Below are 13509 nucleotides of genomic sequence, written 5' to 3' on the forward strand. Positions count from 1 at the left end.
CTACAAGACATAGACTACATTTTGTAGAAGAGTGGAAACACAGTAACAATCTATTTTTGGTGTTGAAAATATGAATATTTCGGAACTTTCATTTTAGGTAAAAGAAAGAGCGAAAATAAGGAGAAAATCATGGAAAAATTGAATCAACAAAATAAACTTAAAAACGTGTTCAGTGCACCGATAGTTCGAAACAAATGATGAAAAAATTGAAAGGAAAACTTACTCAGGACGATAAATAAAGAAGGGACAAATAGGTTTTAAGCCAAACTATAAGGGAAGAAGCAATGAGTAAAATAGGAGAAAGAAAGAGGGAAGAAAGAAGGGGGAGGGGAAGACAAATTTTATTAAAATAAATAAGTTGTTAAAATTGGAACAGGACCAAATAGGATAAAAAATAAATAGGATGGACAAATGAATTGGTGGTAAAATGGATTGTAAATCGCTTGTTAAAACGCGTTGAAATTTGGCAATACTTATCAGTCGAGTAACTAAAATTGATCCTTCTTAAGTACTTAAAGTTGCTACTCTGTATACACCCCCCCAGGAGCATAAGAAAAAGGAGATTTGATATGTCTTCAAGACTATATTAAAAGAAATATTTCTTGCTAGATTTTGGGCAAATGGGATGCTAGAAAAAGGAAAGTACCGGACCAATCAGTATAAAGTGTTTGTCATAGGAGTGTGACGTATACTCATCAGTTAAAAAAAATAAAGCCATTTGAATTACCGAGCTAAATTACGTAACTAGTCCTTAGGATTTCTTTTAATTACTATTTCACTTTTATAAGAGCTCTCAAATATTAGTGAATATCTTTGACAATAAAAAATTCTATTATTTTATTTTCAGAACCGTGTTCCTCAGACCTTTGCAATCATGCTCCCTGCTTGCATGGTGGACAGTGTGTCGAATCAATCCATTCCAGGGACATAGCTACATGTTTGTGTCCATTGGGATACTCAGGAGAATTGTGTGAAACTCAAGTTGATCTGCAAGTATGTTATTTTCTTCATTCAAGAGATAAATTTGTAAATGGTCGAATGGCCTCGCAAAAATTATCAAAGGCGTTAATTCTATCTGATACTTTTTTATTCAACTGAGTACTGCTACTTGTACTTGTGACAAAATATCTCAGACTCGTAGTTTTTGGTGGGTAATTTGAAACTTAATGACTTTTAGGTATTTAAAATCACAATAAAATTCAATCTATTGACGTATACTTTGCTATCGACCCTTTTTGTTAGACCTTAATTAACTATTAGGACCACTCACTCCCTATTTACAGCAAAAATAACAAGGTACTAACAGTCGTACTCTATTGTGTGGTTGTTCAACAATTGTTAGTGGAGAGGTGGTGCTATAACCTAAACTTCAAAGGGACTTGTTTTCTTTCTGACCAAACTTAGAAACTTTCCATAAGAGGGTCTTCATAGAAACATGGAGGAGGATTCAATCTTCGACGTATCATCAATAAGAGGAATATATTTAGACTAAGTGCATAATGATGGTACTGAAGGGATGAAGATGCCCTTCTTATTGTAGAAACGGTATTTTCAAACAGGAAACGTTAGTTCTTAAATATCAAAGCAATTTGATAAAAAGCTGAACTTACGTGTTGAGAATGAGGGTTTGATTGGGGTCGCAGTCACCATCATATTATGACATTATATTCTATTATGTAAATTAAAGCATTGTTTGATGGTCTGGTGTGTTCATTGTTTAAAACAAGACTAGATCTCATAATTTTTGTTTGAATGAGCCCTTCCTCAAATTTATATGTCTACTGGTTTGATAAATCCCATCAAAAAAAAAAGAAAAGAATAAAACAGAACCAGCAAACAATTGTCTGCGACCGGCCTTCTTAAGAAAATCCAAATTCTTTGGCATATAAGAGAATCATTGTAGCTCTCAGACATGTTCAATTGAGGATGTCACTTTCTTCAAAACCCATAAATTTTACTCTCTTTCCAAAAATTGTCAAAACTTATCAAAAATAGCTGTTGACTGATAACTTTATATAACACTTGGAATCAACGTAAAGAAGTATATTCTTTTGCTTGTACTTGTATATCCTTTTTAAAACTTCTGTTTTTAGGACTACGGTTACTGCAGGTAAAGGCCCCTCTTTGCTTACTATTTATTGCAATCAATGGTTTGATTTACAGTGATCACGTCACCAGAAGCTAGTTATTTTACCATTATCTCTTATATAGCATGCATCACATTAGAAGTTAAAATTTCTATCCATACAAGCTTTCATAAGCTTTCTCTCGTATGCACAAGTAAATTATTACTTTTTTGTTTTTGCCAGGTATGTTAAAACGTTGATATACCAAATTCCATGTGGAATAACATATGGATAGAAGAGCTTTTTATGAGAAAAGTATTTCCTCGGCGTTTGTATTTCCATCATTTGTTTATTTAGTTTCCATGGAAATAACTTCATTATTCGTTAGTAATCTATACTAGAAAAAAAAAGAAATTAGCAAAAATGAACTGGGAATGGTTATTGACACATTTTACCAATGAATTTTAGAATAATCGAAGTAGTCACTTCAAGAATAAAGCCCTGTATAAGATTAAATTAAAATACAATTTTTTTACATGAATCACAATTTTGAGAAAAAAAGAAAGCAAGACAAGTGGAAAGTAAGCTTGGTCATTCTTGCTATTGTTTCTAATATTTTATCGCGTAATGCTGTTCATTTTTTTTGCTTTAGTAGGCTATATACTTAAGACTTTATATATGTATTTTTTTTTTAATTGCTTCAAAATCGGCGTTTTAAAGGTCAAATTTTCGTATGATTATAGTTCCCTAAGAATACGACAAGTGGGAGCTGTGTACATATTGAGAAACAGTTAGAATTTATAAGTAATGTTGTCGTGATTAGCCTTGTGGTCGATTGTCTATTGTGTTGCGAAGCAGTAGTGCAGTTGCTTTTTTTTCATGTCACCAGGGTTCTGTACCTCAGATACGAGAAGGGAAAGCATTTCAGAACTATTTTTGTATGGCAATCCCTAAGTGGGGGAAAAAATCCTTTATTTCTTTGGGGACCGAAATTTTATACATTTTCTAGATTCACAAGAAATCGTAAGATAACTTTAATGGCTGATATCTAATGAAAAATTAAAACAAAAACCCCAATACTGGATCGTCAAGGTAAAAAATACTTGAACTGGAGGTTTTCATTCACTTCTTTTAATCCCCCTCTCAGAAAAAAAAAAGTCATTTTTAGCCATTACGTCACTGCTGTTTCTTTTTTTGGGCGCCAGTCCTAGTAGTGAGCAATTTCAAAACTGTAGTTCATTCTTTGTTAGTTTCCAGCTAAGAAAACTCAAAAACTATTTTTCTGTGTGTGAAATATCAATATGTAAATTGGTTTCCATAATTCTCGTATTATCTGCTATACTGTCAAACTTTTATGCAAAATCTTTCTCTCTTCTACCAAGCGTACAACCTTTTCATTATCATTCCTTGCTGCGTTTCTAAATCTTCCCCTTAAGACATCTTCTGCTACTTGGTAAACTGTTCACTGAGAATATATCCATCTAATCCATATATCTTCTACATTACCCAACTCTAAATTCTCAAGTTTCGTATTCAATTGTTCTTGGAAAATCCGTTTTAAAATTTCGTTATGTAAAGTTCTTCCTAAATATTCAACTCCATAATTACCTGGAAGGCTTCGCAAATTTCAGCTTTAAATTAATGTTTTACATTCCAATTTGGTGAAATTGGCTGTTAAGAAGTTTGTAATGGATATACTGTTGATGGTAGTGATATTACAATGGACCATGATATTTTAAATTTAATGTATAAACATTTATTGTGTAAATAAACTTAGCTTTAAATTCTCTATGGAAACAATTTGACGGTCTAAAATCTATAGACTTAATCAGACAAACATAATAATAAAGCGGGTTTGATAAGCCCTAGTTTCACTATAGAAACAGATTCTTTAATCTACTCTCTTTCAAAGTGTCATAGATAGTGGTATTCAAGTTTATTATTCAGGTCTCACATAATTTATTTTAATTATTTTCAAAATTAAAATCATCGGGAATTAATTAAAAAACACACTTTGATGGGAGCAAAGGCCAAAACTGAAAATCGAATATAAAAAATGATCGTGATTTGGTAAGAGCCGACCTCGAAACCCTATATTTCAATGATCTATTTATTAATATTTTTCCTTTCAAGGAAATTTCCGGTTTTGATTAAATTTTTCCTCAGCTTTTGTACGCATATTAAGCTCAGGTCCAGAAGTAAACAAAAATATATCGTCTTGGAATCTAACTGAAGGAAACCGCTATTATGATGTAGTATAACAGCGCTGTTGGATGTGTCTTCAAAATCAATTTTAAAACCTTGCAGAATGGCCTTTTAAGTCCTCCTCAGTCATTATTTAAATTCCATGATCCAGAGAACATGCTCTGTTTTTTCTGCAGCCCTAATAAGTACGTGCCTTCTATAAGAGAGAAAGGAAATACAATATTTGCTTTAATTTTCTAGGTTCCTTCTTTCAACGGATCTTCATTCTTGAAATACACACCATTAGGGAAACATGGTGCGCTATACTTTGAAATACAAGTCACAATAAAACCGAAAAAGCCAACAGGTTTGATATGGTATACTGGCAACACCTATCTTGGGGATTATGCAACGCTTGGGATTAGAGACGGATATGCAGTTTTCACCATGGATCTTGGAGATGGGCCACTTTCAATAAGGTATATGATTTTACCTTAAACAAATCGGCTTAACAAAAGCCTGTTTTTTACGCTTTGTGAAAGCCCTGATCATGATGCCTTGCTAACTACAACCAGATTCAAAGCCTAATACTATCCCCTTGTAGTCCTCATCTCATACGAAAATTTGTTAAATCCATTCCCAAGTGTGCTTAGCTAGACATCAATTCCTAGCTACCACCAATTTGAACCAATCAGGGTAGTTTATCAAAGGAAGTAGATTACCATTGGTATATAGTGATTACGCCTTGCCATTGAAGTCTAGCTCAGGGGCGCCAACTAGGTGTGGGGAAGTGGGGAGCCTCAGAATCAAAAGAAGTCGAACAAAATCCGTTCGAGCGAAAACCGTGTGATAACACGGTTAGACAATAAGTTAGTTTAAAATAACCAAAAAGCTACATATATAATTTTCTAATTACAGAGACCATACTGCCATGGTTTGGCACATATGGCCCTAAATATGTATATACAGTCAACACAAGTGTCGGTTCTTGCAGGCGGTTTATTAAGCAATTCGAACAGTTATATAGAATTGTATAATTGTACGCAAATTACTAAGCAAAACGGGCCTTGAATTTTTTGTGGGGAAGAGCCCCTGACTCATATTCTCTTAATTGCTGACGGATTTTTCACATCAATATGGGGGGGAATCCCTCTACTCTATCTTCGTTCCAGCTTAATCCCTAACATTCTACCCCTCGAGGAATATATTTGGACTAGCCTGGTAATATGCATGCTGAGAGGGGGGGGATAACCTCCTAAAAAAAACATATTTTTTGTTGGCAGTGAAGATGTAATTTTGCATTCTTACCTGCACAGGGGTTGAAGGGGGCCCACGGACAATATTGCTCTTGTTACAACTATATAGTCCGATTCTGTTATCCATTGAAATTTTGGAACTATGATCTTAAAAGTCCTTTTTTCCATTTTACATCCCTGAAATTATTTGGCGAGCAGACTAAATTAGGTGTCACTTCAATTTTTATGAATTTCTCTGTAAAAGTTAATCTATAGTAAGAAGTTGGTTTTGAGGGGGCAGAACCCCCTTAAAGTTTTAGGAAACTCTAAAAAATGATCTTAAAACTGGCATGACTAAAATAAATAAAATCCAGTATATGACGGGCTACCTCCCCTAAACACATTGCTCTTTATGCAATATGCTCCATTTAGCTTAGGTAGCTTAGGTTAGGGAGCTTAGGTAGTGATAACCTCGTCGTGTATGGGATAATTCTTTTCATTTTAAACTTCATGGCCGCTCTACTCTTCCGTTTAAGAAAAAACTTGCTTTCTTAAAATATTTATTTGATAGCAAGCTGGGTTGAGAATAGTATTCTTATTTAAGACTCTTTATAGAAAAAAAGGGAGAATATGTACGTTTTTAATTTGGTTGTATTCAAGATGTCTCTTTTGTCAAAGTTTGCTCCCTCTTTTCTTCATGAATGTTTTCCCTTATTAGCTCGAGTTCTTTCAGAAGGCAAAATTCATTCATTCCTTTCATGTGTCTGATCAATATCTCTTATCCTCTTATATTATTTGTACTAATGCCTGATTTTCGATTCATTTTCATCCTGGCAAATAGAATAAGCTGAAAAAATAAACTAAAATATAGATTAATTTTTTTTGTAGAAGGAAAATCTGATAATTTAATTTTTTTTTGCATATCGATTATTTAAAGTTTTGCTTTTGACTTCCAACTCCTATAAAGTACGTCCTTGTGAATCTTTTTAGAAATTTCCATAGAGCTTAAAACGCTAGGTAGATGGATAGATGTTTTATTTGCATAAAAAAAAATTAAGATTAACTTGCATTTTCAATAGAGAGCCGAGCATAGAGGGCTGGAAAAAACAAATATATTCAATTATTAGAAATAAAGGGATGCTTCAGAAAATGGAAATAAGAGGGGAAAGATTGCAAGAGAGAGAGATAGAGAGAGCTGAGATACAAAACGGAGTATTGAATAGAGGAGAAGGCTACAACTACAACAGGCTCAATAACAATTTTTCTTTCGTTTGTTTGCGTATTAATACTACTTTACAAAGTTTTTTTTGGCTGTTAATACTGCTTTAGGTTGGATGGGTATTAATAATGCTTTAGAAGATAAGCCAAAATTATCATTAAGCAATTCATAAATATCAATTATTAATCAAAGTTGCTTCTGCAAAGAGAATTTCGATCTTTTAGGTTTTACTGATAATGGGATTAGCTTGATGAAGGAAGAACTGTAAGGATTGGTCAGAACAATTAAGGTAGATGCGGGAACAAATTATAATAATTAAGCTTGATAAACTTAATCGGTCATGAAAAGTCACTGGTCATGTCTAGATAGTTGTTCTACTTCAATCACCTTATACCGAATCTTAGCACAATCTTAGCTACAACTACAACAGGCTCAATAACAATTTTTCGTTCGTTTGTTTGTGTATTAATACTAATTTACAAAGTTTTTTTGGCTGTTAATACTGCTTTAGGTGGGATGGGTATTAATAATGCCTTAGAAAATTTCATTCATAACAATTCATAAATATTAAATATTAATCAAATTTGCTTCTGCAAAGAGAATTTCGATCTTTTAGGTTTCACTGATAATGGGATTAGCTTGATAAGGGACAACAGTAAGGTTGTCAGAACAATTAAGGTAGATGCGGGAAATACTACAAATTATAATAATTAAGCTTGATAAACTTAATAGGTCATGAAAAAATACAATTTAATAAAACAGGCTTTGCTGGTTTATTTTCTTCAAAGTCAAGGAGTACAAAAAATAAAGAAACAAAGATGTAAAAAACGCTTCAACAAGTCAAACGGAGCAGTGATATACGAGATAAACAAAAAAAGCCTAGAAAGCAAGCAGAACAGAACGCATAAAAAACACAAAAAAACTGATATCTTAATCGTTTATTAGGTTTCAGGAAAAACGGGAAAATTTTATTGACACAGAATATTTTCTAATGAACAAATTGAAAAATCAAGTAAAATTGATGGCATTCAAAATAATAAATACTTTGAATACAAAACAGTCAAGCCCAAATTTTTACGATTACCAGCGAAAACTGTTGTCGGAATTTTAAACTTTGCACAAAAACTTCCTTAAGCGTCCTGTAATTTTGAATTCCATTGTGCTAAGATTCAGTATTAGGTGACTGAAGTAGAACCAGCTATCTAGACATGACCATTGACTTCAGATTTGCATTAAATATGTTAACATTATACTTAGAGACATTACATTCTAATTAATTCAAAGAATATCCCGATTCAAGGTATAAAACGTCGAATCGTACCATAATAAATAGAGAGGTGTATAAGAGCGGATTTTGTCTAGTTTTGTCTAGCTGATAGAACAAAACTTTGAGGCTTTGAGGTACTGATATGGGCCTACCACAGACTCAAAAGAAATGATAAAGCCAAGAGACTGCAATTAGGTTCCCGTTTTTTTTCAACTTTCCAGATTTTCTAAAGCAATATATTTCGAGGACGATAGAATACAAATTTTTGTTTTCCTGATGCAAATTTTTCTTTGACGATAGAAAGATTTCTTAGGATAGTTTCTGGGAGGGAAGAGGCTGTGATTGTAACAGTCCCCATTTATATCATCTGCCACTGAAAGCTTTCCCTTGATGGGATACTTCGCCTAAATTTTGAACCATTAGGGGGATGGTAATCCTTTAATTTTTGTCACTGTGATGTCCCTGTAAGAGAATAAGTATCACCAAGATTTCATTCAACTATATCAGTTTACTCAAGACGTAACAGCAAAAGGAATTGCTAGTCATCTGCTTTAGTTCACTAAATAATACATTATTTTCTTTCATTTTTTTATATAAAGTAGGATCTATTTTCCATTAGGAATTTCATTTTGTAAATGCATACTTATATTTTATTATAAAGCCCCACCCTTTGATCAAACATAACATTCATGTTTACCTACTCCCAGCATTTCTTTATTAGCTTAATAATGAACGTTGTTTCCAGGAGTCCGATGCAATTAGCTTTGAAGGAATGGCATACAATCAAAGTTCTACGAACTGGAAAACAAGCCATTTTACGTATAAGAGGCCAGCCAGATGTCGAAGGCGAAACAAGTGGTGCTTACGTGGAGATGACCTTGACAGAGCAGTTGTATGTAGGAGGGTTGCCATCTGATTTATTGCCAAATGCTGGTCTTGAAGAAATAAAGGGATATTCTGGGTGCATTCAACAGGTGACTCTTCAATATCTATAACTTAAGGCTAAATTACTTCTCTTTCTTTTAGTGATGAAATATAAGTAAAGAATCCTGCTTGTTGCTTAATTAAAGAGCTGCCAAAAAATTATTTTCGGGCCCCAGCATTGCCCTTTGACAGCCCTGCATAAGCATGGATATAAAAATTAAAAGAGATTTAGTATTAAAAGCGAGCGAAGTTAAAAATTTATAAAATGAGTGCCTCTCTGTTATAATTAATAACAGTTTACTTGTGTATTATATGCCACTCACCCATGTTTACGCTCTGTAAAACTCGAGAACGAACCGGTTCTTTGTTAGTTTCTTTCAGCTTATCGTGAGACATTACGAAGATAAGTGACAGAATAGATGAGAAATATATAATTTGGGCTATATATTTGCACAGTAGGGGGGTTGTGGTTTGGGGTAAAGTATTTGGACTTTTTGAGGCCTGAAAACAATTCTTGCTTCAAATAGTACAGAATAATTGTGCCTAACATACTTTGCATGCAGACCCGCTATACTTTTTATCGCCCCATCCCCACCCCCTAATGTGCAAATATATAGCCCAAATTTGTTTCTAAAGTAACGAAGAATCTGGTTTGATCTCAAGTATTACACAGCCTAAACTTGAGTAAGTGGGACATAATACAAAAGCACCAATAACAAATATTTATAAGTAACAACAAGTGTTTCAATCCCATATCCAGGAATCCTTTTTAGTACTAATTAGAGGGCCGAAATTCTTTTTCACTGTTGAAAAAAGATATCAGCCGCTCATATATATCTTTATAACTAAAAGAAGACGCAACAAGATTTTCAAAAAAGCCGACTAATGATCCCACTATAATCTGACTAATCTGTAAATTCTGCTAAGATTCAACCTGAAATTTATTCACTTAATCTCTTTGAAATTATTATTATCAACAGAAAATAATTACATAAACCTTTGTCCTTAATATTATACTTGAAGAAATAGCCAAAGTAAAGAGGTATACTGAATAACATTTTGCCTTATTTCCTTGTTGCTATGTTTTAAAGTGAACTGAAGTGTTGGATCTGATGTTTTATCCTGATTAAGTTTACTATTTGGATTTCTAGACCTTTTAATTTAAAATTTTTCAAATTAATGTTAAGGCATCTAGACAAGTTGAAGTTCAGGTTTAAGTTCTTTATTGGGTTTACAGCGATGAAGACCTTTCCATCCTTTACCTTTCCATCATATACATCAACAACAAGAAGAACAATAAAGAATTAGTTTTGCAAGACATTGGAATTCTGTATTGAAATGAATATTTCGACCCATGTTCAAGGGTTTTCATCGGCAAACCATAAATATATAAAAGAAAAGAGACTTAAAATAATATACAACCATTAAAACTAAAATTAGAATTTTAAAACAGTCTCAGCATCCTTACTTCAGCAAAATTCAACCAGAACTGATAAATAAATTGAGGTGAAACAAGGCAACTCATTGAAGTGAAAGAAAAATAATCAAAAACACGCTGTCACTGCTAATCTTGCCTTTTTGGCAGCTAACCTTGCCTTTTCAAACGCAAAATTACCAGTAAAAGCATGTTTTTGATTGTTTTTCTTTCACTTCAATGAATGGCCTTGTTTCACCTCATTTTTTTTATCAGTCCTGATTGAACTTCGCTGAGGTAAAGATGCTGAGACTGTTTTTAAATTCCAATTTTATTTTTACTTTTCTTGGAGCTTGGAGTTTTGGAAACCTAACTTTTAACGCACTTTTTCAAAGTGATGTTATAAAACTTTATTAGAAGTATGCACTTTTTCTGAAAACCACTTTAAGTCCTGATTTCAATAAACGCTTTATAGACAAAATGTTAGTTGAATCAGTGAATTGAAACGCCAATTGTATTAATCTCTGTTAAAAAAAAGAAATTTTATTTTTTCAATGAGTGATTTTGCCTTATGCCTTAAAAGTCAATTTGAAAAGGGGCTTATAGCTTTTCGTTTGCAACAGCTTAGTTAGTTGAAACTTCAATTATTTTATCTATAGGACAACTCTTTCACAATTTCTTGTTCATTGTTTTTTTTTCAGTATCAGCGTTGTTTTGATCCTAATCCGTTGTTGAAAAAAGAATAATTAAGAAAAAAATGGCAAAACAAGAAAAAGGGAAAAAAAGGAAGAAATACAAAAAAAACGACTAGAAACTGTTTTAGTTCTAGCGCACCGCTGCTGATTCACTGTTCATTATTTTCATTTAAACATTTTTTTATTTCATTCCAAAGATGGTTTTTTAGTCTTATTTTTATTAATACATTTTTTTAAGTACAAATTTCTTGCCTGATAAAAAAAAACATTAATTGACAGAGTTAAAAACACAAACGGAACATCACAGACTACTATCGAACAATCCAAGGTAACTACACAACATTAAAATGAATAAATATGAGCATGAACGAAAATAATTGTTAGAATCGGACAAAGAATGTGGCACAGGACGAGTGGCTTCCCCATTGCAATAGTGCCTCTAGCTGTACTTTTAATTAGAGCTTTTGGTACAGTAGATTCAAATTAATTAAGCGCTGGGATTTTTTTTTTTATTTTTGGACAGTTAAGTAGCGTTCTTTAATTTCGTATTTCAAAACGTCTTCAGATCGAAAAGCCCATCACTTGAATCGCAATATTCGAAAACCGTTAATTAGAGATTTATAGCCACTCTCCAAAACCAATAAATATAACAGTACCGTTTCGTCTCCATTTTTGCATTCCCATGTCCTTAGGTACCGGTGCTTGTGTGATATATGCCATACCTAATGTTCTTCTGATATGTTTCGCTGATGCTCAGCCGTAATGAAATATACCAAACTCAGATAAAAATATAATACTTTAGATACGAATTTGTGCTGTATATTTGCACAGTGGGGGGGGGGGTAAAACATAGCGGTTCTGCATGCCTGATGTTTAAGTACAACTATTCTGCATATTGTGAAGGAAGAATTGTTTTCTAACTTCACACTGTCCAATTGCTTAACCAACACCCCGTTCCCCTAATTTGTAAATATATAACCCAAATTATATATTTTCTTTCTATTCCGTCACTTCTGTTTGTCTTGTCTCACGCTTAGCTGAAAGAAACTAACGAAAAAAAACGGTTCTATAATGCTTCAATGAATTAGCTCCTTGACAGGTAGGGCGTACATCATAAAAGTACTTAGATAACATTAGATTGGCGTGCTTATATAAAGCCTATTGGTAAATTGCTCTGGGTTTGGATTACAAAGTTTAAGGTTTCGAGTACAATTCCTGCACTCGAACTTTTGTTTCAAGTAGGGCACAACAGGCTATTTTCTTATGCAGTAAAGTGCTCTCCCCATCATCAGTCAAACGTGGTTGTGAAGCAAAACTGTCGTTTCAAGTTACAAAAGTTATCTCGTGAACCAGAGAGAGCTAAATAAAAACGAAGGAAAACGATGGAAACTTGCAAAATAAGCAGAAAAAAGTAAACCTTTGCTGATTTTTTTTTTCACCAAGCAAAGAATAGAGGCTTTTGGAAAGTCATAAGAAAAAAAAAATGATCCGCCAAGTACAAAGAACAAGCTACCGACAAAATGTTTAAGGAAACCACAAATCTGCTTAACATTAGCATTGATAAAAAATACCTGATTCAAATTCAACTCACCCATACTTTGTTGGATACATAGTACTCTTTTGTAGCATACCGAACAGAAAAAGGAATCAGCAGCTTTTGGAAAAACTCAGGTATTTAGATGTAGAAATAAAGGCAGTTGCTGATAACTACAATTTTAAAGGTCTAAAGGAAGCAAAAGTAAATACAGAAAAAACAGCAAACAACAGCAAACATTTGATTTTGAAAAGTTGCAAGCTTGTGACGATTTTCTTGTAATTAATCAAAGTAGTTACTTGTATCTTTTTCGAATTTTTGTACCTTCTTTGTTAAAAATCAAGAAAAAAAAGACCTGAGAAGATCCATATGGAAAGTCAAAAGGTCGGATCGTCTCATTATTACCCTTGTCTTTCCAGAAAATGATGATATTGCCTTGCCGACCGTCCAGGTTTCAGATTTATGAGAGATCGGTTTGAATATCGAGTTACCAAATAACAAACAAGTATTGGTTTAATATAAGAGGTATACTTACTCCCGCCGTTTACTTATGGCATTTAACGAAGCAATTGGAAAAAAAAATAGGTTCTATGACTGTCTTAGCTCTATGGCTATCTACCTTAGTTCTTCTGTCCTAGGAATGACGGATGGACGGATAATAGATAGACATATCTATGAACAAATAAACTAACATCATTAGTATACAATCCTAATAAGGGGGATTAATGCCAGATTTACCTCTCTTTCAATTTGACTATCTGTCTTGGCTTTTTCTACAATTAACCTTGGCTTGATGCCCACAACTATTCGATTTTAATTCAAAAATCAACGGACTTATTTTGATTGTGTCATCTGTACGGTAAACAAGAGATGGACTAGGCCCCTATTGGTCCCATTTTCTGTGCCAGGAAGGCCCCTAAAGAACCCTTTTCTGGCCAAAAAAAATTCCTAAAAGTCCCTATTTTTGACTC

General features: G+C 33.3%; 1 protein-coding gene across 1 annotated transcript in view; it reads left to right on the plus strand.

Annotated features, from left to right (window-relative positions):
• Positions 1 to 13509, plus strand: part of LOC136030143 (pikachurin-like) — a 108315-nt gene that overhangs the window by 68379 nt on the left and 26427 nt on the right. Inside the window, exons 7-9 of the mRNA XM_065708842.1 lie at positions 848 to 993; positions 4512 to 4729; positions 8717 to 8945. Coding sequence (XP_065564914.1) covers positions 848 to 993; positions 4512 to 4729; positions 8717 to 8945 — 593 coding nt within the window. The remainder of the gene's footprint in view (positions 1 to 847; positions 994 to 4511; positions 4730 to 8716; positions 8946 to 13509) is intronic.

The sequence above is a fragment of the Artemia franciscana genome, chromosome 8 (genome assembly GCF_032884065.1).
Source record: "Artemia franciscana chromosome 8, ASM3288406v1, whole genome shotgun sequence".
Taxonomy (NCBI): Eukaryota; Metazoa; Arthropoda; class Branchiopoda; order Anostraca; family Artemiidae; genus Artemia; species Artemia franciscana.